This window comes from Prosopis cineraria, unplaced genomic scaffold (assembly GCF_029017545.1).
Source record: "Prosopis cineraria cultivar Desert tree isolate PC_DT_omini unplaced genomic scaffold, ASM2901754v1 PC14, whole genome shotgun sequence".
Classification (NCBI taxonomy): Eukaryota; Viridiplantae; Streptophyta; class Magnoliopsida; order Fabales; family Fabaceae; genus Prosopis; species Prosopis cineraria.
Window position 1 is genome coordinate 30,157,268 of NW_026555345.1, and position 25,416 is coordinate 30,182,683.

The window sequence follows — 25,416 nt, forward strand, 5'->3', positions numbered from 1 at the left end:
TTGTTAGATGGTGACCAATAAAGCAGACTAGAGGGATATATTCTAAAAAGGCATTATTGATAGAGATCTCAACTTTCACATGCTCCTTGAGATATGATCAATGACTAATATTCTCAATCAAGATTTAACTATTTACCTTTGCATTATAATAAATTAAAAATAAACTATGCCCCTCATAGCAGGCCAAATTAGGCTCAATATTCATAACTCAATTAATAAGTGACAACAATTGTATTTGTTGTTTCTTATAATAGTATTATCCATGGTGATTAAGGAAGTTGTATAATTTTTTTTTTTAAATACCTTCACTATCATCCAAATATTACCATAAAAATCATAGGTATTTTTAAAGGCCTTGACATTTGTTAGAATAAAAAATTTACTAAAATCAATGTTTACTATAATTCTTTTGAAGCTTTCACACAACAAGAGTTTTTTTTTTTTAAATCATCCCCTTAAAAGTATCAAGAAAATCAGATAATTCATTATAAAAGATTAGATAATTATTTTTGATCGTGTATTTATGGAAGCAAACATTTGTATAAATTGATTGGTTTACTAAACTTCTATCAATAATTTAGATATTGAAATTATTAATGTTTTAACTCTCAATGTAGAAATATTTTGTACTTTGGTATGGCCTGATTTGTTATTCTCTTGCACGGACTTCTACTGACCTTGTGTTAAAAAAAAAAAAAAACAGACCAGTTATTGAACCGATCCAAGGCAATGGTTTAAAGTTAAAACTATAATTAAATTGTGATTAAATTAATCATAAATAAAATAATTTATTAAACTATTTAAGACACTATTTTAATAGTTTAGTAGTTCAATCAAATGGGGTTAATCTTAAGTTTTATATTATGATAAACATTGAGTTATAACTATCCATTTCTAATCTATTAGCCCATGTTATATGAGCTTGCTTACAATCTTTATGAAATGCAGGATCAACCAAATTCATTTCTCTTACAAATTCAACAACGCTCTTCCTTTAACAATTGTTTTTTATATATATATATATATATATATATTTATTTATTTATTTAATTTTATTTATAAATTATTTTTACCAACCTCATCAATATTAATACAATAAAAATAAATTAAATAAAAGGAAGTAAAATTCTAAACATAATACTAAAATAAAAAGTAAAAATAAACAAAAAATATAATATTATCTTTTTTATTTTTTTTCTATCTTACTTTTTAAGTTTAAAATTTTTTATTTAAAACAAAACAATTTCATTAATGACCCAAAAAAGGCATCATATAGCCTCATTGTTCTTGATTTGGATCGATGTTGCGAACGGGGCTGAGGACGACTTCGACCCTCTTCGTCCCTGTCAGCCTCTAAACATCAACACCCGAAGGGTCTCTGTTTCTGCTTGGGCTTAAGTCCGAGGCGGACAACCTCTCTTCCAACTCCACCATGGTCGTCTTCCGCTTCGCTACCCAACTCTAACGGAGTTCGAACCACTTTCAACCTAACTTCCACCTGACCGGAAACTGAACCCTCAAGTCCTCACCGGCGCCGAAGGGAACCGGTTAATTGTTTCCATTGGAGGTTTGTCATCTCTGGTTTCTTTTATGCATCATGTCCCATTGCCAGTCTAATAAACACTGACTCTAATGTTGTCAGTTTCTTGATTGAATTTGAGCTCCGCTTCGTTTTGAATGTCAAATGTGGATACTGGGGTGAATTCCCACTTCCCCTGACATCTATATTTCACGATAAAACCTAATCTGAAGAAATTGTCCCCATCTTCCCCTATGAACTTAAAACAAAAGAGAATCTTTTCACCCTCTTAACATCAACAGGGGAGGTGGAGATTATTGAAGCTTTACAATATCATGTTTTTGAAGCATTGATTCCTTTGTAGAGCACCAATTCTGATCCATTATTTCTACTTGCAACCAGTGTTCTCTTTTTCGGTTGACCAGTGGGGATTAATTATTTAATTCTTTCGCTATTCGTGTAAGTTGTCTACGATAACTACTGATTAGAATTCTCTCTCTCCTTTTGGTTTCTTGTATAATTTTCTTATATCCGGCAGGGGGATTGCAACATAACTCTGACAGTCATCTAAACAGTCGTTTAAATATAATTCTTAGATATCGAAATGGTAACTATTTATTGGTTTTTGCCCCAGTTTCTTTCTCTGTGCTCAGGTCTATTCTAATTACTGCACATGTTATTTTATATTTGGGTCAAGTGACACGGACGTTCTTAATTTTGAAGGATCCTCATGAAGAGTTGCCTCAATACATTCATATAACGCAGAATGAATTTTTGAATAGACGGTTAGTTTTTTTTCGTATGTCTATATATATTTATATATATCATTTTTGGTGTTTCCTTAAAGAGTATCTCCTTGATCAATTCTTGATGTTTCATCAGCCATAGATAGTGGAAAATAACAACCCCGGGGGGATTTGATTGCCGTAAAACTTATATATGAATGCCTTTTGGCAATAATTTAAATCTAGAATACCTTTATTTATCTTTCCTTTTCAGTGCAACTTGATTTGTCTGCTCAATGGTAAACATTAGTTGTAGTCAGATTAGCTCTTTGGCTTTTTTAAGGTGGGAATGCTTTATAAATTTTACCCAGCTTTCAATATGGACGTTGGATGGTTTCACATTTCTCTCTCAGAATTTTCTGTTATGGATAGCGTAATGGATTAAGCTGATATGATGCATATAATAATAGTAAAACATGGTATGTAGGTAAAGGGTAAGTAACACTGAAAGAGACCAGTGTAGTCAATGGAATTCACCATTGGCAATGCTGATAATGCTTTCCATATTGTACCCAACATGCAATATGGATGTTGGTTTCATATTTCTGTTTAGGTGCCCTCTTTGAGAAATGAGAATTTTTCTGCGATCAATAACTTAATAGATTAAGCTGATCTAGTGTGTATAATATTAATAAGATGAAATAAGGGACCAGAAATGTCAATGAAGCAACATGGGAGATAAGGAGACTTTTGTTGTCAATGGTGTCCACCACAGTGACATGGAAGCTATACAGGGTGCTGCCATGGCATCCACTTTTATGTTGTGGACGCCATGGATAAATTCTGCTGAGGAGGAATGTAGTAATCAAATGTAGGACAGAATCTTTTCTATCAAAAAATTATTGGGCTTCCTTAGGTTCTAGTATTTGTTGCATATTGGTACATTTGTCTTAGTTGAGTGATCACATTTATCTGCTTGGAAGTTTTCTAAGCATGACTGTCTACATGGATTTTTTTTTTCATTTTCATTAATTATGTTTGGATACAAAATTTTGAAGTGCTTTTAGAAAACTGTGAAGCATGCACATGGTGCCTGCCATGACATCTAACACCCATATTGGCAGGCACTGTGTATATGCTTGGTGCCTTTCTAATTACTGGGTTGCCACTAATGGTCTCCGTAAGCCATTGACGACACTGAAGGAAACCCTGATAATATAACAAATACTGTTTTCCGTGGATATTAAGCCAGTTATCTCTTTAGCCTCAGAATAGAAGGTCTGAAGGAGGCGGTTTTTACTAGTTCCTCAGAGTTTTCTGAAGTTCAAACCTTTCCTGTCAGCTGTCTGTAAGTTTTTCTTCATTGAGTTTGTTGAGATTTATGGCTAAAACAGTGAAATGTGATGATCTGCACACTGGTAGTTTGTGCGCATTGACAAAATGGTGATGTCTCCTTTATATATATATTCTGAAATATACTTGATAATTCTCCGAGAGTTAAGGATAATATTAAAGGATAACCAAAAGACTCGTAGACAATTATAAACTCCAAAAATAATAAGGGATGTTTTTAGCTTGTTATACAGATAACTGACTCTAAAATAAACGGTCAACTTATGTCTTAACAAGAGCAACCTTTGACTGGGGTTGCTCCAAAGATGACAGTAAGCTTCAGGAACAAGAAGTTACATTCAATAAAAAACCAACTCGAATGGAAGTTCAATCCAACAGTTGGTGGTCAAATAAAGACTGCACAATTCAATGTAACATAGATGATCTTAACAATTGACAAAGCCTTATAAGGTGTGCTAATTTTTTTTACTTATTGTGCTCCTTCTTTTACTTATTTCTTTATTTATTTTTAGACACGTGAAGCAGAAAGAGGAGGATATGGCAATATGTGAATGTAAATATAATGCTAGTGACCCTGATAGTGCATGTGGGGATGGGTGTCTTAACGTATTGACCAGCTCTGAATGCACCCCTGGCTATTGCCCTTGTGGTGTCTTTTGCAAAAATCAGGTGCATTTTTTGATTTGTTTGTTTTGATGTTACACACACACACATGCATATTTGTTATATCTTCCCTATCATTATCATCGTTTCAATTTTGAAGTATTGAATAAAATACAGTCCTTTTTTTAAAAGAAAGGGTATTATTGTTCTAATTTACATAGAAGGAGTGGGTACAATACTGAGGGAAGATTCTGGATCAATTAGGAGTAATTGCTTGGTAACAATGAATGAAAGAATTTGAAAAATTGTTTGCACCCTTTTCAAATTTGTTCTTAATAAAGTGACTATAGAAATCAGGGATTCTACTTCGCAAAAAAATCCTGCTTGTATTCAATTCTTAGAAAGAATTATTACTTACTATATATTAGACTATCTGTCTTGATGTGCTTGTTATAACATGTTGCACATTCAACTGCTAGTTCTACAAAATTGTTTAAATTTGAATTTCTGGTGCATTGGGGAATAATTACTATGAAGTTCTGGGTTTCTAGATTTGCTGAACCTCTTACATGCTATATTATATCTTTATATGGAATGAAACTAACTGGAATTTTGTATTTCTTTTAAACCATATCTTATGGTTGCAGAGATTTCAAAAGTGTGAATATGCAAAGACAAAGTTGTTTAAAACTGAAGGCCGGGGATGGGGTCTTTTGGCTGATGAGAACATTAAGGTAATCATGTAATGAGTTTTAGCAAGATCTTGCAATAAGAAAATCAAGCTGTATTGCTTGAATCCATGGTGGTTGTGGCATTTTCTAACCTGGCTACAGCTTATTATGTATTCTCATAGTTCCCAGATTTAATCTCTACAGGCTGGCCAATTTATCATTGAATACTGTGGAGAAGTAATTTCATGGAAAGAAGCCAAAAGAAGATCCCAGGCTTATGAAATTCAAGGTCAAGTATTAATTTGTTAGATGTTTCCATTTGGTAGCTGATTTCTCTGTTTTCTAAAAATTCACTTTAGTTTGCAGGTCTCAAAGATGCATTTATTATTTGTCTTAATGCCTCTGAATCTATTGATGCAACTAGAAAGGGAAGCCTTGGTAGATTTATAAATCATTCATGGTAAATCCTTCAAATAAAAGCTCATACAAAAACAAACCTTTACTATGTTTACGTCGTTGGCATTTTGTTGTAGTCCATATTTTCTGACTCAACGTTTGAGATCAACTTAAACCTGTCAAGTTTGCAGTCAGCCAAATTGTGAGACAAGGAAATGGAACGTCTTGGGTGAGATAAGAGTTGGAATATTTGCAAAACAAGATATACCTGTTGGAGCTGAATTGGCATATGATTATAATTTTGAATGGTTTGGTGGTGCAAAGGTTCGTTGCCTCTGTGGTGCAGCCAAATGTTCTGGATTCCTTGGAGCAAAATCTCGTGGTTTTCAGGCAAGTTTTATGAATCTAGCACTGGCCCTGAAATGTTCAAGTGTCAAATTTTGATGTGCCTTGTTTTCTATAGTCCTAATGATTTTTTTTTTTTAGCCAAAATTGATGCTACAACCTTCTTGAGTTGTAAATTTTACTTCATGGATGATGTTATGAGTCCTTTTTAGTCTCATTTAAGAGTTAAGAATATCAGATTCAGGAGACCTAGTTAGAGGAAATAAGAGGTATAATATACACGCATGTGTAATAATGAGCATTAGGATTCAGGTTTTAAATATTGAGTGTTATCAGTGGATTGGGATTTGAAGCTTTGAGTTTCATGTTCATGTGGGATAAAAGAATGGCTGCTGAGGATTCAAGCAAGCGTTTATTTTGTCCTTTATTTCTCCCTTTAATTTGTGTTTCTTTTCAATTTTTTTTCTTCCAATTCTTGTTTTTGCTTATGATCTTTCATTTTTATGGAAATTCTATGCAGGAGGATACATATTTGTGGGAAGATGATGATGAAAGGTAATGTGTGTTATTTAACTCCCCCCTTTTTCAATGCTTTAATTTCGCACTGGCATTCTTCATTTTAGTATTAGTGGCTGTGTGGATATTAACTGCATAATTGTTGTCAATTGTTGGTTACTGTCATTCAGTTATTAGTGGCTGTGTGAGTATTGGATACATGATTGTTAGCAGGGTCTGTCAATTGTCGTTTATGCATTCAGTGTTGTTTATTTTATGGCTAACTTGTTTCCAACTTTCTGTTCTGGTCATGTTTGTAAATTTATAATTAGTTCTTAAAGTATCTCTGATGGAGCTGGTGCGACTTGTGAATTATGAGTTTCTTGATTAAATTGCTTCTTGCAACTGGTGTTTGTGCTTAAGGTAATTGGTGAATACCTTGTATATTTGCATTTTTGCCCCCTTGGAGTCCATCACGCTCAATTGGAGAAATGATGAGATTAAAAATGTGGAGTTGGGTACCCCTACTATTGGATGCCTGAGATCTAATTTTGGTAAAACCCCATAAAATTATGTATCCAAGAGTTTTTGTGAAATCCACTCCGTGATTTCTCTTGATGGTGGAATTGAAGTTCTTATGACATGTGCATTGTAGGGAAAACTGTATCTAGTTTACTTAAAACCAGTAATTTTAAAACCTGTATGACATATTGTCATATTACATAATCCTTCTTTCATGTCTGTGGTGATGTACGTTATTTGCACTATCACTTTAATTTGTCTGTCTTGTGATTTAGTTCATCAATCTGTTCTTTTGGTTACAGGTATACTGTTGAGAAAATTCCAGTATATGACTCTGCAGAGGATGAGCCTCCCTTAAAGGTCCTTAGAAACTTAAATCCTGACGTTCCTGGGATGCAAGTTAATGGAAAGACTGAACACTCCATGGACGTTATTATAAAAGCCGAACAATTATCAGGGTCAACTGCTTTTGGCATTCAGCCGCATGGATCAGTTTCAACAATGGGTTTACATGTCAATTCGATAAAATCTGAAATAGAAAATGATGATATGAAATTGTACTCTAGAGATACTCAGCAGGCCTTTCCACAAAACAATGCAATGATATCACGAATCAGAAGTAATACTGCAGGCCGAAACTATCACATTGGACCTAGGTCCATGTCTGCCAAAAGATCAAAGAAATATAACGGAAGGTTTAAAAATATCACACAGAAGCAAGTCGATGTGAAGTCTGCTGCTGAATCTTTAGCATCTAAAGAAGCACAAGAGGAGATTTTAAAATACGAGGTATTACTTCCCTTTCTGCTTTGTTGCGCGCTCTCTGGTTAGATATGTTTTGCTTCTTGAAAGGAAAAAAAAAAAAGAAAAAAAAAAGAACCAGATGAAAAGTGATTTTGAGAATCGAAAAAATGATTCTTATGCCTTGATGTTTAAAAAGCCCCAAAAAATAAAAAAAACGAAAGAAAATTACTGTTAAGTAACTTTGTTTGAAGAGTATAGAAAAAGAATCTCTCTCCTACTAACCATACACGACCTAAGAAAAGTAAATTGGAGAGGGTGAAAGGTAATCCATCTAGATTTGAGGTGTGGGATGGTTTAAGGTTGGTTCCTTACATCATATCATAATCCATCCTAAAGCCCCATAACGTATGCTTTGGACAAGCAGTTCCCCCCACCTGAGTCCCAAGCAGGTCCCTAGTTTTATGTTGAGCTGCTGTCTGAGTTTTCGGGCTTATATGCAGGAAATGAAGAATGAGGCAACTGGTGCTCTTGATACCTTATACAATGAAATACGACCAGCCATCGAAGAACATGAGAGGGATAGTCAAGACAGTGTATCCACTAGTGTAGCAGAGAAGTGGATTGAAGCTTGCTGTTTGAAAATGAAGGCAGAGTTTGACCTTTACTCTTCCATTGTCAAGAATTTTGCTTGCGCTCCCGCCCAAGCCTCGTGGCCTTCCAAAACCTTCTCAAGTTGATAATGGAAACGAAAACGAGCTCTTGACGAATTGATATTCTTCTGTTCCATCTTATTCATTTATAATTCGTAGCCCATGATTTGGCAAATTGGATGGAGGTACTTCGAGGAAATTCCTTCTCCCCATTTTGTATGTTACATTCATAACAGATCCAATTTTCTGCAGTAAAAATCCATTCAATAGTAATTTGGGTGGGTTGCTCATTTTGAGATAATATTCAGGATTCAGATTACGTGGTCTTCCTCATAGAAGACAGCAACTCTTCCGCCCACCACCCAAAAAGGGTTGGGGGGGGGGGGGTGGAGGTGTCAGAAAGATGACCGAAACGCACTCATAGACAACAATTTTTGTGAGAAATATAAAATAAATATCTTGGTTGGCTGCTATGTTGTGTTTTCCCTTGACTATACATGTCAATTTAATGGTTATAAATCAGAACTGAGATAGTTGGAAAGTAAAATAAAAATAAGAGGAATGAGATAAAATTGAGGTAATTTCTTCGAGAGGATTTTTTTGGGTTAACTTTGAGAATTTAGATTCAACTTTTATTTTGGATGATTATGTGTGCGTTTGGTTTTCAGTTTGTCAAAAGTCAGTTTGATAAAAGTTCATTTGACAAAAGTCAGTTTCGTGAAAGTCAGTTGTTGTAACGAAATTTGTGTTTGGATATATTTTTTCAAAAGTCAGTTTGACAAACTGAAAGTTGTTTGGATTAATAAAAATTTATGCTTTTCAAATGTACTTTTTAATATGTAATGACCAAAAAGGACATTGATTTATGATAATTTATAATTTTTATTATACAAATGTAATATATTAAAAAAAGGTGAATTAAATTTAAAATGACATAAAATTTAAAATGTTAAATATTAAGAATTAAAAAAAAATTAATTTTGGAACAAAATTATGTAATAAATAGTTAAACATTCATTAATATTGAATAGTTACATGATTAATGGTTCGATCTATAATATACAATCTGATCTCTAATAGAATCTCGAACCCTATTCATTTCTCTATCAGAAGCTATGCTTGAAATTGCACTTGAAATTGTTGATGAAAATGCAGGCTCATCAGTATCATCGATAGTGTTAACCATATTTTCATCCTCAAAATGCCTGAAATCAGAATCAGTTTCTAATAAAATTATGTATAGCCATTGTTGCACCAACAATACGAACTTGCTGCACAAATGGATAGCTAGGCATATGTCGTAAGATTGTGAATCTATTTTTCCAAACCCCGAAAGTCCTTTCAATCGTGGTCCTTAAGCTTGAATGATAATAATTAAAAATCTCATTATTATTTGCAAATCCAGATGAACGCCTGAAATCTGGGAGGTGGTACCTATGAGATCTATAAGGACCTAAATATCCACGTGGAGTTGGATAGCCAGCATCTAACAAATAATATTTACCTACCAATAAAAAAATAGAAATTATAAGATCCCAAAAAATATTAAAATAATTGTTTAAATTAGATAAATATAAAATATACCTTGGGGTGGATGTGAAAATTTCATGTCTGGCCTTGTGAGAGCATAGTCAAACAAACGAGCATCATGAGCAGTCCCTTCCCATCCAGCCATGACATAAGTGAAGCACATATCCCAATCACATGCAGCTATTATATTTTGTGTTGGAATACCTTTCCTTTCAATATATTTCCCTTGCTCTTCAACACTAACCACACACGGGATATGTGTGCCATCAATTGCTCCTATGGCATCTTTAAAGAATGGCCAATATCGCGGATCACCTAAAATTTTTGGATGAATATCTTGAAAAGTGCGATCTTTTGGTTGGATATATTCCTTTGCTAGCTTCTCACAAGCATGTAATACATTTCTAAAATGCCTGTGAACAGTCTCTGCTGAATGTTGAAATCGTTCTTGTGCCATCCTATTCCCCACTCCATGTCCAACAATATTTAGGAACATACCGACCATTTCATGAATCCCTGTTCTTCTGGTTGGACGTAGGCCATGTTGCACTAGTTCGTCACAAAGTTGAAGAAAAATATCTTTTTCCATACGAAACATATCAAAATGAAATTCAATAGTATGTATTAAAATAAGCAAGTTTGACCAGAAATTTGTAACCTTTCTCATCCCTTCATCCATTTTCAAAAAATAAATTAGCTCAAATTCTTATCAAAATGAAATTAAAAAAAAAACAAAGCAACATAGAACAATCAATAGATCAGTCACCAGAATATATTTCCAAAACACCGTGTCATATTTTAGAACATCAGCAAATCAACAGAATAATTACAAAATGCAGTCATAAATAATGTTCTTGCTTGCTTATTTTTTCTTATTATGTGAAGCTATCAAAAGAAGGCAATTAAAAAAAATCACACCAGTCTGAAAAATAAAAAAACATACCAGAATGCTTCATGGTGGTCTGAAAAATGAAAGAAACAAACTGGAACAGAATAATTACAATATGCAGTCATGATTAATCTTCTTGCTTGCTTATATTTTCTTGTTATGTGATCAAAACAAGGCAATTAAAAAAAATTCACACCAGTCTGAAAAAGAAAAGAAACAGACCGGAATGCTTTCACGGTGGTCTGAAAAATGAAAGAAACAGACCAGAATGCTTTCACGGTGGTCTGAAAAATGAAAGAAACAGACCGAAATGCTTCACAGTGGTCTGAAAAATGAAAGAAACAGACCAAAACAGTGGCTTCACGGTGGTCCAAAAAAGAAAAGAAACAGATCAGAACAGAGCTTCACGGTGGTCCGAACAAGAAAAGCAACAGATCACATCGAAGAGCAGAACGAAGCAGCACCATTTCCAGATCTGACAAAAAAAGCTTGGAGGCTATCATACCTTGCAGATCGAAGAGCAGATCGGAGAAGAGGATTGGAGTTCCACGAGCTGGTCGGAATGTTCACCTTTGCACTCCACAGGTTGCAAAAGCTGCTGGTCGGAGTTCTCTCAGCTCCGAAATGCCGCCCAAGTCCCAAAATGAGCTTGATCCGTGAAAGAGATGGGGAGAACTTAACGGTGAAATGCAGCCACCGTTGATGAAGGAAGGAGAAGCTTAGGGAAGGAAGAGATCCGGATCTGTGATGGTGGAGGAGAGGCGAAGGAGAGAAGGAGAAGAGATGGCCAAATGGTGGACTAGCGACGGACGAGTGACGGACTAACGGCGGACGATCGGCAGACACAGAGCACAGCAAAGGACGAAGAACACTGATGTATCAGCTGCACAAATGAGGACCACGAGAGGAGAGTATGCGTGATATGTATCAGCTGCAAAAGTGAGGGGCATCATGGTCAATAAACAAATTAGGTACCAGCAATAAATGGATGCCAACTGATCACGTTTTGAAAGCAAGTGGGAGCAGCTTTGCAAATTTTTTCATTTCAAACGTATTTAAAAGTCAGTTTAAAAAGTGCATTTTGTCTGGAAAAAAAAAGCCAAACAACATTTTACATTCAAAAAGTTAAAACTTACTTTTGAAATGTAAACGTAATGAAATCCAAACGCACGCTATATGTAAGACACTTTCAAGGTCAGAAACTGAGCCTCTGCATAAGTAAGACGTGCCTCCCCAGATGATGAATTTTGTGAATGTTTTGGCTTTCACGGTTGAGACAAAGCTCTAATATTTCATAATTTATTAATTTCTTAATCATAAGCCAAGAGAGAGAAAATAGAGGAGAGATTGAGAGAACTGAGAAGTGAATTAATCTTAGTGCGGAATGCTCCAAGTTGATATTACAACTTCGAAAGAAAGAGTTTAAACAAGCAAAAGGATTGATAGATCATCATTACACGCAAGTATGTGTGTCCAGCAAATCTACAACCGCTGCCATTGTAGGCCTGTCTCTTTGCAGCTCCCTTCACGCTAGCCTCACTAACTCCACTCGCCCTGATGATCTGAGGATGAACCATTTGCATTTCACGATTTTCACTCACCACTTTGATGGCCCATTCCGGTAACCACAGTTCTTCAATCGCCGGCTGACGACCAGTGGCGGCTTCCAACATTAAAAACCCAAAACTGTACACATCCACCTTCACATTAAAAACGTTCACACTGTCTGTATATTCTGGGGGCATGTATCCTAGGGAGCCCTCATATCTTGAGGACAATTGAGAATACGTAGACATCTTTGCACGCCCAAAACCTGAAATATGTGCCTCAAATTCAGAGTCCAATAATATGTCATTTAAGGTTATGTTCCTATGTACGGTTGGTTTCAGTGGTGCTCATCACCGGATGAGCAATCTGGATGGTCTAAATTAAAAATCTGAATTTTTCATTTTTTATTTTATATTTATTGAAATATAAAATATAAAATTTTAATAAATTTATCTGATCATCAATTTAATAATATAGATTTAATCTAGATGATTCAATTTAATATTAATTTTTTTAAAATTTTTTATAAATTAACTATCATCTAATACTCAAGATCCAGTATGTTCAGAATGCATTTGAATAATCAATTTATAAATTTTTTAAAACATTTAATATAAATTAGATCATTCAAATTAAATTTGTAATGTTCATATTGATGATGAAATAAATTTATTAAAAAATAAAATGAAAATAAAAAACAAAAGCTAAAAATCTGGACCGTCCAGATTTTTTATCTAGACCGACCAGTTTGATGATATTACGGTGTCAGAGCCTGCCTGGCGTTTCCACTTGGGCTAGAAATTCTTCATGTCCATGGAAGTCATCGGGCGACAGTTTCATAATGGCCACGGGGAGGCCGCTGGAGAGATGCGCCTCGTAGATGACGCTAGAGTTGCCGTGGCCAATGATGAGGTCTGGCGAGAAGTCATGGTGGGCCTTTTGATCTCCTCCATCGACATCTGCACATCTCAGTGGAAAGACTAACATGACTTAACAGTGACACAAGGGACGCAGGACAGGGTTGCCGAGGTCTGCTTCTTCTTGTTGCATAGACAGGCAAGGATAGGAGGCAGCAGCGAGTGTTCTTGTGGTTACGGGGAAGGCGACACTGGCATTCATTGTGACGAAAGAATGGATGAAATTCTGTGAGAAGCTTCAGTGACTTTGCTAAGAAAGGAATGACAAAAATGTTGGTAATTGACTTGTTATCTTTTAGCGTCAACCCTGCAGAAAAATTTAGTGAATCCAAACGCGTTTCCAGGAAGAGAATTGCGGGACAAAAGAGGCGTGTTTGTTTTGAATACAATATGATAATTAGCAAGACTAGCAATAATGAAAACTAAGATAAGTTTACACAAAAAAAAAAAAAATGAAGATAAGCTCCTGACTAATTCATATTCTTCTGTTCCATCTCATTCATTCATTCATAATTCGATCATAGTTCACGTAATTTTTTATGAAGCAAGACCCGTGAAGGAGAAACGGTGGACGTTAGCCATAACATTTCACTTGTAACTCAATTTTGGTCTTGAAGTGAGATATAATTTTGTGGAGCTCAACATCAACTAGATTGGCTTTCCTTATTTAAGGCAAGCCTCCATATCATGTTAGGCTTAGCTTTCAGAAACTAATATAGACAAGAGAGATTGAGAAAAGTGAATGAATCTGATTCTTACAATGGAGTACTCCAATCAGAGAATTATATAGAACACCAATGCATATATTTCACTTCTTCTAACCCATTACATCTAACTTGAGACCAAAAATAACAGCCTGTTAGATGATCGAGCATAAGTATTGATCTTCACGTGCAACTAACTCTGTCCAGCAAATCAACAACCTTTGCCATTGCTGGCCTGTCTCTTTGCAACTCTTTACAGCACAAGCAAGCAATTTCAAAATACTGCTTCACGCTAGCCTCACTAACTCCACCTTCACTCATGATCTTGGGATTAACCATTTCTATTTCACGATTCTCGTTTACCATTTTCTTGGCCCATACCACTAACTCCAGTTCTTTTTTCCCTCGTAATTTCACGGGCAATTCCGGCCGACGGCCGGTGGCAGTTTCCAGCATTAAAACCCCAAAACTGTACACATCCATCTTCACATTTAAGACGGTCATTCCATTTCTATATTCCGGTGGCATGTAGCCGACGGAGCCAGCACATTGTGAGGATAAGTGGGAAGATTTAGACATCCTTGCAAGTCCGAAATCTGCAATATGAGCCTCGAATTCAGAGTCCAATAATATGTTAGATGAGTTTATGTTTCTATGTACAATGGGGTTTTCGAGCTCATGCAAGTAGTGCAGACCATTCGCCACTCCCCTAATGATCTTCACCCTCGTTTCCCACGACAGTGAAGGAACAGCAACATTGCGACTTGAATCATGGTGCAACCAAAGATCCAGGCTTTGTTTCTCCGTGAACTCATAGACCAAGAATCTTTGGGAATCCGACGCTAATGACGCAAGAATTTGGACGATATTACGGTGTCGGAGCTTACCCAATGTTTCCACTTCGGCTTGAAATTTCCTAACTCCTTGGAAGGAGTCAGGTGAGAGTTTCTTGATGGCCACAACGATGCCGCTGGAGAGACGCGCCTTGTAGACGACGCCAAAGCTGCCCCTACCGATGATGAGGTCCGGCGAGAAGTTGCTGGTGGCCTTTTCGATCTCCTCCACGGAGATCTGTACATCTCGGCGGAAAGACCAAGTGGAAGGGAGGCCGGAGGGGGGCAACAACGAGGTCCTCTTCTTCTTGCACAGGCAAGCAAGGAATGTTGTGGCGAAGGCCATGAAGGAGAAACAGAATGGAGAGAGTGAGAGAGTTGCAGAGACGTGCTCGTGTGAACGATGAAATCACAAAGTTACGGATTGAATTATTTGACCAAAGTAGAGGGGCAAATGGGAAGGATGGAAGGAAGCAGCGAAGAACCTGAAGCTATCAATTTTCAGCATGAAATTCATCAGTCTCAAGCTCCAACCACAAGATCAATCAAGCGAATCCAATTCAGTCAATTCCCTTGATATAGTCAATTCTGAAGACAAATGAAAGGGAATGCCAACGCGCTTTGGGGAAGTCAGGTTGGCATTTAAATTTAACTTAAATATGTAGTCGTCTCACGTCTGTTGTTCTTTGTTTTCGGTGGAAAGTTTCTGACAAATAATGTTCGGTGATCAAGGATCATGAATTAATTATCAGTTGATTTCAAACAAAATTTGAAATTTTAGTTGAGAATTAGAGTAAAAATAATTTTAACGGTTAAAAAATTAAAATATCATTCACTTATTAATTTTATTCAATATACAAGATCATTAATTGTTAATATGAGTTAATATTAGTAAACTAACAAATAAAATTAATAAATTAATAATTGATGTTGATTGGCCAAGTTATGTATGATTATTGAATGTCAAGTTATATAATTTATAATTCATATTAATAAATAAAATAAAAAAATTAATAATTAATAATTCTGTATATTCAATAAAATTAATAAGTAAATGATATTTTTATTTTTAATTTTATTAAAATCTTAATAGCTAAAAATTTTTCAATAATCTTGTTAAATTATATATATAATAAATTTGTTGTGATTGATGTTAAGGACGACTTTTCTATTTTTTTCTTGACTTTCATTACTTCTCATCTTGATTTTTCTAATACAGCAATCTCGACCGTGATAAATCGATGATGAATATAATCTTCTAGTCTAGATTTTTTGGAGGCGGCTTCCCTCCCCTTAGGGAAGCCTCAATTTGAATCATTTAGATAATCTAAATTTAATATTTTAAATTTTTATTTTTAACTTATATTTTAAAAATAAAAAATATATAAAAATTGTAAAAAATTTTAATAAATATTCTTATCAATTTGACCATTTAAATTTAATATAGATTGTTCAAATTTAATATTAAAAATTAAATTTTTAAATATATTTTGAATAATGCATATATATTCTATTCAGAATAGTAATTTTTTTTAAAAAATTAAATTTAAATTGTACATATTAATTCTAAACTGTTAGATTAATAAGCATATTTATTAAAAAATTATAATTTTTATATATTTTTTATTTTAAAAATAAAAATTAATAAGCATATAGTGTGGTTGCTAGCCTTATATACAATGAAAGACCACAACAAGTATTGAAAATACATGAACATGTGTGGACAACTTTAGTAATGTTTGTAACAAATGTTAATAAGATTCATGAAAGTTCGTGGCAAATGTTGAAATTTCATACAAGTTTGTAATAAGTATGAGGATCCACAAATTGCCTCTGACAAGTGGTGTGGTAACGTCGGATAAGACGGTAACAAGTGTTGACAATATTTTTGTGGCAAGTTTTGAAACTTCATATAAGCTTGTGACAAACGACAGCATTTACAAGCTGCGTGATTATAAGTAATGGCAAATTCAAACAAGACCGTAACTAGTGTTGGTAATCAAATTGGACAGTTCAAATTTGCCTGCGGAGAAACCGAGGAGGCTTTCCACAGCGAAGCGAAGCCAACTCCAGATCTTTAGCTTCCATTTCCCCAACTTCCAAGTCAGGTTTCCTTGTTCCCAACCATTTGAGTGATGGCTGAGCAAGTCCCATATAGTGTCGTTGCGAGTCTTATATACGAGTTGGGTTCATCGACTTTCCGCGAGTTTGTGAGGGTTTTGGGGGTTCAGGATGAGCTCAATAAGCTCAAGGATACGATTGAATCCATAAAAGCTGTGCTTTTGGATGCTGAGGAGAAGCAAGAGCAGAACCGGGAGGTCAAAAATTGGGTTGGCAGGCTTAAAAAAGTTCTGCACAATGCGGATGATTTGCTTGATGATGTTGTGATTGAAGATTTGCGACGCAAAGTGGATAATGATAGAGGAGGAATAGGGGCAGAGGTATGCCACTTCTTTTCATCCTCGAATTCAATTGCGTTTCGCCATAAAATTGCTCGTAAAATAGAGAAGATCCGACAACTGTTTAAGAGTGTTGCAGAAGATATGTCTATTTTGAAATTTAGTCACATACCTGCAGTAGTTAAGCAAGATGAGAGTGTCTGGAGGGAAACGAGTTCTTTTGTGCTACGATCAGAAATTTTTGGGAGGGAAGAAAATAAAAAGGAGATTGTAAACTTGTTGGAGCGAACAGATGGTAACAAAAATGTTTCTTTGATTGCTATTGTTGGTATTGGGGGTTTAGGCAAGACAGCTTTGGCTCAATTACTGTATAATGATTCTGAAGTGCAGCGAATCTTTCAAAAGCAAATATGGGTGTGTGTTTCCCACGATTTTCAAGTAAAAACTCTGTTGAATAAGATGTTAAAATCATTACAGAATTGCAGTGTTGGTGACCTAGAGTTAGATCAACTACAGGTTAAGCTTCAAGAAAGTTTAAGTGGCCAAAGATATTTGCTTGTGTTGGACGATGTGTGGAGCGAGAGTCAGCAAAGCTGGAATTCCTTGAGAACTTATTTGATGTGTGGTGCTCCTGGTAGTAAAATTCTAGTGACCACTCGTAGTCAAATTGTGGCACAAACAATGGGTGTAGACAGCCTATATTTATTGGAAGGTTTGTCAAAAGAAGAATCCTGGACTTTGTTAAAGAAGTTGGCATTTGGAGAAGATCTAAAAAGACTGAAACAAAATCTTGTACCAATTGGTGAAAAAATTGCAGAGAAGTGTAGAGGAGTTCCACTAGCAATCAGAACAATGGGAGGCCTGTTACAACTAAAAAGTGAAGAAAGTGAGTGGCTGAGCATATTAGATGGTGATTTTTGGAGGTTGTGTGAAGACAAAGATAGCATCATGCCAGTGCTAAAATTGAGTTACCAGAACCTGCCACTTGAGCTAAGACAATGTTTTTCTTATTGTTCATTGTATCCCAAAGATTGGGAAATTCAAAAGGAGGAGCTGGTCCAATTATGGATGGCACAGGGTTACCTTGAATGTTCAACTGAAAATAAATGTTTAGAAGATGTGGGTAATCATTTTGTTAAGATTTTGTTGATGAAATCATTCTTTCAAGAAGCAAAAGTAAACAAACATGGTGATGTTTTATGTTTTAAAATGCATGATTTAGTGCATGATCTTGCAGTGGCCCTTGCTGGAAATGATTGTTGCTTGCATAGTGAGGAAAAACAAAGTGTTGGAACACCAATACATTTATCATTCGAATCTACTCAAATTTATTTAATAGATTCATTGGATGCAAGCAAGTTGCGGACATTTCTTTGGCCTACACAGGGGTTGACAGAATTTCGATCAATAAACAACTTGTCTGCTATTTCCAACTTCAAATGCTTACGGACTTTAAACTTGTCTTGTTGTTCCCTAAGTCACTTGCCGGAGTCAATTGGCAAGTTAAAGCATTTAAGGTATCTCGACTTGAAATTCTGCCAAAAGTTAATCAGTCTTCCCAAAACAATAACTAATCTTGTCAGCTTACAGACTCTGAAATTGCATGCTTGTGTCAAACTTGAGTTTTCTGTGGAAGCTATCACGAGGTTAATTAGTCTGAGACACCTTGACATACGATCTTGTAAAGCCTTCAAATTCATGATGCCAGCCGGGTTGGGAAAGTTGTCATCACTGCAGTATTTATCAACGTTTGTTGTAGGGGATGATCAGAAGAGAAATAGAGGCAAATTGAACGAATTGAAGGACCTAAAAAACCTGAGAGGCCATTTGACAATCAAGAATCTTGGCTTGGTCGGGGATGTGGTGTTGGAGACGCAGGAAGTAAATTTGAACGAAAAGAAATATCTTCAGTCCCTGAAGCTGGACTGGGGAGATAGCAAAAACAACAATGATGATAGTTTGCAGCTATTAGAAAACCTTGGTCCTCACCAGAATTTGAAAGAATTGTCTGTGGCCAGATATCCAGGTGTGGGATTTTCAGGCTGGCTTTCTTCACTCACAAATATTGTTGAAGTTTCTGTGTCTGGGTTTCCTAATTGCGTACATCTCCCACCACTGGAACGGCTTTCTTCTCTTAAATCTCTTGCCATTGAGTATATGTCAGCTCTGGAACACATATGTTTTGAATGGTTTGAAGATAATTCTCCCACTTCAACAACACTCTTCCCTTCTTTGGAGCGGCTCAGCCTCATCCTTTGCCCAAATCTCAGGGGATGGCAGGGAATGCCACAGCAGCAAGATCCTCTGCTGCCTGCATTTCCTCATATTTCTTCTTTAACTATAAAAAATTGTCCGAATTTAACTTGCATGCCTACTTATCCTTGTCTGGCTGAGAACCTGCATTTGGAGTACAGTAGCATAAAGCCATTGGTGGACACATTGAAGATGAATACGTCAGCATCAACAGCAACAGAAGATGACCCGAATCTGCCGATTACTCCTCTTTCCTTACTCAAGCATTTGATTATTTGTGACATGGACATGGAGGCTTTACCAGAGGAGTGGATCTGCAAGCTTTCATCACTTCGACATTTTACTGTTGATTCTTGCCCCAATTTGGAGTCTCTGCCAGAAGGAATAGACCATCTTATCAATTTGCAGACACTGGAAATCACAGCATGTCCTCTCCTACTTGAAAGGTGCAAGAGAGAAACTGGACCAGATTGGCCCAAAATTGCTCACATCCCAAACATAAGGGTGGTGCGATAGCAGGTGCTGATTGGAGATCTGATTCTAGCATCTGAAGATAAGTGACCAAAAGCTGCCTACCAGACAGAAGTCAGAAGATAATACAAGAGAAAGACACTACTCTTGTTGAACTATGTAACTGAGTCTGTTGGACCATTAGTTTTGTTATGTGGTTCGTTGAGTCTAGGCCCAATATGCCCAGTCGTAAATCTTGGTAAGATTGTAAGAATAGAGATGGGTATGGCATGCACATTCAGATTCAGATCGTTATGAAATAATACAGAATAGAAATACGTTTGTTAGTACTTCTGTGCTCTCTCGTATACATTGATAATTCTGCTGTTATGAATAAATTACTTTATCTGGGGAGCTAGATTCCATCTTCTTGATCATTGTTGTTTTACTTGTGAATTACTTTTACTATAAAATTGTATTGTAAATATAACTTCATAAGAAAAGCACATGCTAAATAGAGCTTGCTTAATAGACCATTGTGACTGAACGGAAAAGCTGCAAGTTATCCAAGTTAGAATGTGGACGAAGCCAATGTGGTTCTATAGTTTTTTGAACCGTCCGTGCCACAACCATTTGTCGTTCTATAGTTCGGGTGCTTACAACTCTACCACAAATATAGAAATTACTGAAAAATCTTCAAGTTCGTCCATCTTTTTATACTCATGTCAATGCATTTTCATTAACTTTTCATATATTGCGCCACTTGCATGATCCATGTGAATGTTCATATGGATGTTGAGTGGATATTCACACAATATTTTATTATGTAAAAAGTATAATTGAAAATATTCATTTAAAAAATTTGTAAACCAGGCAACTGCATAAATGAAAGGAAATAGAAAGTTTCAGTATTATGCATCACCTAATTACCAAAAAATTGTGAGTGATTTCAAACGACTGTTATATTATAACTAGACGAAATTAAAAAAAAATTAAAGATGAATAAAGAGGTATGTAAAAATAAAATATCCATTATTTTATTTTGTTTACTACCATTTAAATTTACCATATCACAATTCAGAACCTGGAAAAAAAAATCAAAGGATTCAGAGATCACATATTCATACTCATAAATATGTTGACGGAATCCGGATGCTATGTTGTGTTTCCTTTTTAATTCATAGAGGTTTTTTTAGTACTAGACATGGAATAAAGCTTCCACAGAAGAAGCACACGTCATTATTAAAACCAAGTTATAACGAAAAGCAAATTTTCACAGCAATATCCATCAACTAAAAATAAAACCTATACAAAACACACACATATAGTAATACAAGTTACCAAAAAATCAGGTATACATAGAACTATGCAAGTTTACAAGAAAATTTTCCAGGTCAAAATATTTATTGCAGTCCCTGAGTCAAGGAAAGTCTGCCTACCTGAATCTGCATCCCCCACGATTTGCTGTTGTATGACAAATTAGATGGAATTGTTTCTAGTTAACTCTTCGGAGCCATAAATGGTAATACTTGATCCTGCTAGACTGCTAAAATAACCAACCAAAAACAAACGATCAACTAGGGCCTGTTTAGTTTAGTTCTTTTTTTAAGAAAAAAATATATTTTATAATACAGTTTTTAAATTTGTTTAAAGAAAAAAAAAAAAGAAAACTTGTTTGTTGTTAATTTAAAAATGATTTTTGAATTAAAAAATTGGTTGATAGTAATGGTCACAGATAGTTAATGAGGATGGCTTATAATAATTATTGATCTAAATAACTGTAATTTTCAATAATCAAATGTAATGTATTTTTAAAACAATAAAAAAATGAAAACAACTTTAAAATGTTACTATTTTTTTAAAAAAATGAGAATAATTTTAAAAATAATTAAATTCAAAATACTTATCCAAAAAAATTATTTTTATTTAAAAAACTGTTTTTGAAAATAAAAACTAAATAATCTCCTAAATTCTCAAGCTTGGACCACTTAGGCTTCTGGCTCGTCTCTATTTTGAACACTGGACATGTTGAAAGTTGAAACTTTAGGTGAGTTATAAAACAGACAAGATATAGCTCCCTAGATGAAGCATCAACTTCTAGACTCTTACAAATGTTACCATAAATCAGATGCTAGTTGCCATATGTATTGTGCGTGTTGGATCAGGTCTTGCTGGAAGCTTAGCTGATATTCCCCCCCCCCACCCTTAGCTTATTGGGTTGTTCTTGCAGACGATAAATCAATATCAAAACCAATGTTGAATCATTGACAACATAGTTTCCCATCAAGAATCTCCACCTCTGTGAAAGTGACTCTAGTCCTTACATCTCCTCTGATTAGAGTCCATGAATGATCAGAAACTCTAATGAATGCAATGTTGCATCAGTCATAGAAGACACGCACCACAACATAATTTGGGTCACTGGGTTTTGAGGAGGCCACTATATGTTTTATAAATTTGAGTACCAATATTCTTCAATTTTGAGAATCCATCCTCCAAACCCTGTTTCGGACAAGCATCTTTGTTAGTTCAATGAATATAATTATTAACTTATTATTTACCCTTCTACTCTTTTCTCCCACCCGATCATTTCAAAATTTGCGAGCATTAGAATCAAATCGAACACTTGAATATTGAATAATATGCGAAGAACTATGCAAATACATTTTTCTAACCTTAAAAAAAAGAAAAGAAAAGAAAAGGACCCCAAAAAAGCATTGATACAACAACAACAAATCATTAATTTCCTCACACCACATGCTCTCTCTTACATATTCAACCAATCAGCTTCCACAACACCCTCAGCCACGGAGGCCAAGAGTGACGCATTATCCTTGTTCGTCACAGAGCACTTAGCCCGAACCTCCCCTTGTGTACCAGTAAGCACACTGAGCTGACCCATCTTCAGCATAGCCTCCACGAACCTCTTTAGGAACAGGTTCTGGTCCACCGCGAAGCTCGTCACGATGCCCTTCTTCCTCTTATTTGTGTACAGATCCTGATCCGAGTTAAACAGTCCCTGCCGGTTCATCAGGTCGACGTAGTTCTTGTTGTCGAACAGGTTCGGGCTTCTGATGTCGAGCACGGTGGTGTTGTCGGTGGTCAAGATGCGGCACGTGCGCTTGAGGCTTCCGGCGAAGGTCTTGTCCATTGCAGGGTCCTGAGCAGGGTAGAGACGGTCGGCGAAGGAGGTGCAATGGCTGATGCCGATGGCGTGGCCGCCGGAGAGGGCGATGACGTCTGTGGGGCTGAGGTTCTCGGTGGCGAGAGAAGAGAGGATGGCATCGGTGCTGCTGGTGGGTGGCGGAAAGTTATCAAAGGTGACACTTCTGGAGGCAAAGGTCAGACCATCTCGTTGTCCGAAGGGAATGTCGTACTTTGGTCCTCCTGGCTGAGAAAATCAAGGAATAGAAGTGTTAGGTTTATCATGTAAAGAATGGAAATGGAAGATCAGATGAGACTTAGAAGACAGCATCACGAGTAGCAAGGGCAGTGATATCAGCACAGGAGACGACTCTTCCATAACGCTTGTGAACACCAGCTTTGAGGTTGATTATTTTACTGAATTTATTGATGTTTTTAATATAATTAAAAGTTATTTATTTAAATTTTTTAACAAAACTATTATTAAGTGAATGACTGTGTATGAAAATGTGATTGAAAGTTAGTAAACCAATTCTATTATTTATTCTAAATTTTATACATGTAGAGAAACCCAATTTATGAGCCTAAAGATAAAAATTTTAGAGCTCAAATCCAAGAAAATAAATTTAAAAAGAAAATTTGAACAGCAAAACATAATTTTAGTAAAACATATAATTTTGATCTTTAATAAATTTTTAGGGTTAGAGGACCTCATTTTCTACCAAACTTGACTTCCAATTGCTACTGAACATTTAGGGAGAACAAAAAGAGTCAAAAAAGGGGTTGGAGAAGCTTTGGTTTAGTGAAAATCAAGGATTTCACTTTAGATTACTCTAATTAAGCTTTTCTTCTCTTTCTTCTCTTTACTTTGCTATATATAATGCTATTTTTACTGTCATAGAGTCATGTGTAGTTGATTTTCTCTTAATTTAATGTAGCTATAAACTGATTATTAAATTAGAGCATGTTTGAACCATTTATTTGAGTTTAATATTAGTTTTATTTACTTAATCCTATACTTATTTGTCTACTCAATGCTTTACCACCATTGAAAATGAATTTGGGGGTTTAGGTTTTGTCTTAAAAAAGGAGAATTTGAATTTGACCATTAAATTGAGTAATATGGGATTAGAATTATTTTTAATTTGTCAATAAGATAGAAATATATCTATTAGACCCATATAATTAATTAGAGTGAGTTTGTGCCTTTTTGCCTATTGAATAATTGTGTTAAGAATAGCATATTAATTCAAGAGAAGGTTGTAATTAATAGAAAGATAATTATTTTCATTAATATTCTAGATTAACAAATTAATATTAAGTGAATTTATTTAAATAATTACATGTTATATGAATTGAAGAAGGGATATAGCTGTCCTAGGTTACCTTGTTTATTTGTGCTTGTTGGAATTTTTATTTTGCAATATCAAATCTAAATTTTTCCTTGCTCAACTTGAATGAAAATAAAAATTTTATTGTTTAATTATCAATTAACTTGATTTCTCTTGAGATTCACTTTAACTTGTCACTTGCTAATTTAATTTACAAACCGTATAATTGGGATAAAGCATATGTGTGTGTATCAGCGGTCTTCGATGATCTTGAAGGCTTAAGCCCTCAAGCTCTGATATGGGGGAGCATCCTTCTCACTTGGATCGCTCGCTGTTTCATCTAATATAGTATGGATCCATCGCAACCCTACATATGTATGTGTGCGCGCATTTCGCAATCATTCTCATGAAAATGATGAAAATCATGGAATGAGGACATGACAGTGTTGAAGTGACGTACCTGAACAAGGCCATCGTGGAAATGAAGGCGAAGCAAGCCAGCAGCTTGGCCCTATACCGTTTTGAAGCTCCTTTGTGATGATGATCCGAGGTGGGGGCAGTTTGATCCGTAGAAAGTCAATGACAATCCATTCACTATAGGAGGACTGGCTTTTCTTCTGTGACAGACACAAAACCAGCACAAGACAATACAAGAAGAACAAAAGTGCTTCTGATAGCAGCACAAGCCATGATTATTAATATGTACGTTGTTCTTTCTTATCTCTCTTCTATTTTCCACATAAACTGCCACGCTATTTATAGACTACAAAACACTGTCCGAATTGGATGATTGAAATACTGTTATGCGCTTCATTTATTTTTTTTTAATTCAATCATATTTTTATAACTTACACACTTCAATCCAAAATATAAACAATTTTTAAGAAAAATTTAAATATTAATAAAGTCTTCATTTATTATAAAAATATATTTTTTTACCTCTAGTCTCAATTATAAGTGCACTTCATGATAATTGAGAGATAAATTTATATAAGAATTTATATTAATAAATATAAGGAATAAAATGAAAAAAAAAATTGCATTATAAACTAAAATTATCTATGAAAAAATACTTACACTTTGGACAGGACTAAGTACTAGTTAAAAGAATAAGAATATTTTAAATTAAACATACACTTACACAAGATATGCCATCAAACTCGTCCTTCCGGCAAACTCGTCGTCGTCGTCGTCGTTGTTTTTGTTTGGGCCAGTGTCAAGATTAATTAATTATGCAACTTGCTTTATTGAACTCCAAAAAACAGCCTCCGTCATGAGACCCTTTTTTTTTTTTTGGGGCCAAGAAACTGTCATTACAGCTTTAATGGAACTAAGTTGTGTAACTTTTTGGCCCATTCTCGTCCGGACTCATGGTTGATAAATTAGTAAAACTAA

General features: G+C 35.3%; 5 protein-coding genes across 13 annotated transcripts; 2 read left to right on the forward strand and 3 right to left on the reverse strand.

Moving 5' to 3' along the window:
- Positions 1–1,292: 1,292 nt before the first annotated feature.
- LOC129293245 (histone-lysine N-methyltransferase ASHH1) lies at positions 1,293–8,296 on the forward strand. 7 transcript variants are annotated; one of them, XM_054931097.1, is made up of 12 exons: positions 1,293–1,567; positions 1,922–1,978; positions 2,058–2,126; positions 2,243–2,304; positions 4,110–4,266; positions 4,848–4,934; positions 5,076–5,160; positions 5,238–5,331; positions 5,459–5,657; positions 6,133–6,167; positions 6,932–7,418; positions 7,874–8,296. In XM_054931097.1, the coding sequence occupies exons 3-12, from the start codon at positions 2,124–2,126 to the stop codon at positions 8,108–8,110; spliced, it is 1,446 nt and encodes a 481-aa protein (XP_054787072.1). In that variant the 5' UTR covers positions 1,293–1,567; positions 1,922–1,978; positions 2,058–2,123; the 3' UTR covers positions 8,111–8,296. The 7 variants fall into 7 exon arrangements, with proteins under 7 accessions (XP_054787072.1, XP_054787075.1, XP_054787071.1 ...); XM_054931100.1 differs by lacking the exon at positions 1,922–1,978 and adding an exon at positions 3,369–3,592; XM_054931096.1 differs by lacking the exon at positions 1,922–1,978.
- Positions 8,297–11,241: 2,945 nt separating this feature from the next.
- Positions 11,242–12,341, reverse strand: LOC129292480 (serine/threonine-protein kinase BIK1-like). Its single transcript, XM_054930032.1, has 2 exons — positions 11,900–12,341; positions 11,242–11,373 (listed from the first exon to the last, which is right to left on the reverse strand). Exons 1-2 carry the CDS (start codon positions 12,236–12,238, stop codon positions 11,242–11,244), a joined length of 471 nt encoding a protein of 156 aa, XP_054786007.1. The 5' UTR covers positions 12,239–12,341.
- Positions 12,342–13,551: 1,210 nt separating this feature from the next.
- On the reverse strand, positions 13,552–15,148 carry LOC129293581 (brassinosteroid LRR receptor kinase BRL1-like). 2 transcript variants are annotated; one of them, XM_054931619.1, is made up of 2 exons: positions 14,499–15,148; positions 13,552–14,207 (listed from the first exon to the last, which is right to left on the reverse strand). In XM_054931619.1, the coding sequence occupies exons 1-2, from the start codon at positions 14,788–14,790 to the stop codon at positions 13,795–13,797; spliced, it is 705 nt and encodes a 234-aa protein (XP_054787594.1). In that variant the 5' UTR covers positions 14,791–15,148; the 3' UTR covers positions 13,552–13,794. The 2 variants fall into 2 exon arrangements, with proteins under 2 accessions (XP_054787594.1, XP_054787593.1); XM_054931618.1 differs by having other exon boundaries at positions 13,552–15,144.
- A 1,260-nt stretch (positions 15,149–16,408) lies between these two features.
- On the forward strand, positions 16,409–19,983 carry LOC129292253 (putative disease resistance protein RGA3). Its single transcript, XM_054929821.1, has one exon. The coding sequence runs from the start codon at positions 16,580–16,582 to the stop codon at positions 19,610–19,612; it is 3,033 nt and encodes a 1,010-aa protein (XP_054785796.1). The 5' UTR covers positions 16,409–16,579; the 3' UTR covers positions 19,613–19,983.
- A 2,276-nt stretch (positions 19,984–22,259) lies between these two features.
- LOC129292224 (peroxidase 12-like) lies at positions 22,260–24,679 on the reverse strand. Of its 2 annotated transcripts, XM_054929786.1 has the most exons (3): positions 24,482–24,679; positions 24,241–24,388; positions 22,260–22,937 (listed from the first exon to the last, which is right to left on the reverse strand). In XM_054929786.1, exons 2-3 carry the CDS (start codon positions 24,259–24,261, stop codon positions 22,314–22,316), a joined length of 645 nt encoding a protein of 214 aa, XP_054785761.1. In that variant the 5' UTR covers positions 24,262–24,388; positions 24,482–24,679; the 3' UTR covers positions 22,260–22,313. The 2 variants fall into 2 exon arrangements, 1 of the variants encoding a protein (XP_054785761.1); XR_008588882.1 differs by lacking the exon at positions 24,241–24,388 and having other exon boundaries at positions 22,851–22,937.
- Positions 24,680–25,416: the final 737 nt, after the last annotated feature.

What these genes read in the sequence shown, in the direction of transcription:
- LOC129293245 (XM_054931097.1), top strand. An exon ending in GTGTCTTTTGCAAAAATCAG is followed by an intron (nt 4,267 to 4,847) that starts GTGCATTTTTTG and finishes TTATGGTTGCAG; the next exon opens with AGATTTCAAAAGTGTGAATA. An exon ending in CAAAATCTCGTGGTTTTCAG is followed by an intron (nt 5,658 to 6,132) that starts GCAAGTTTTATG and finishes AATTCTATGCAG; the next exon opens with GAGGATACATATTTGTGGGA.
- LOC129292480 (XM_054930032.1), bottom strand. Translation starts at nt 12,238, where the DNA reads ATGTCTACGTATTCTCAATTGTCCTCAAGATATGAGGGCTCCCTAGGA. An exon ending in CTGGACACACATACTTGCGT is followed by an intron (nt 11,374 to 11,899) that starts GTAATGATGATC and finishes TCACTTTTGCAG; the next exon opens with CTGATACATATCACGCATAC.
- LOC129293581 (XM_054931618.1), bottom strand. Translation starts at nt 14,790, where the DNA reads ATGGCCTTCGCCACAACATTCCTTGCTTGCCTGTGCAAGAAGAAGAGG.
- LOC129292253 (XM_054929821.1), top strand. Translation starts at nt 16,580, where the DNA reads ATGGCTGAGCAAGTCCCATATAGTGTCGTTGCGAGTCTTATATACGAG.
- LOC129292224 (XM_054929786.1), bottom strand. Translation starts at nt 24,261, where the DNA reads ATGCTTTATCCCAATTATACG. An exon ending in TGCTTTATCCCAATTATACG is followed by an intron (nt 22,938 to 24,240) that starts GTTTGTAAATTA and finishes TGATTTTCTCAG; the next exon opens with CCAGGAGGACCAAAGTACGA.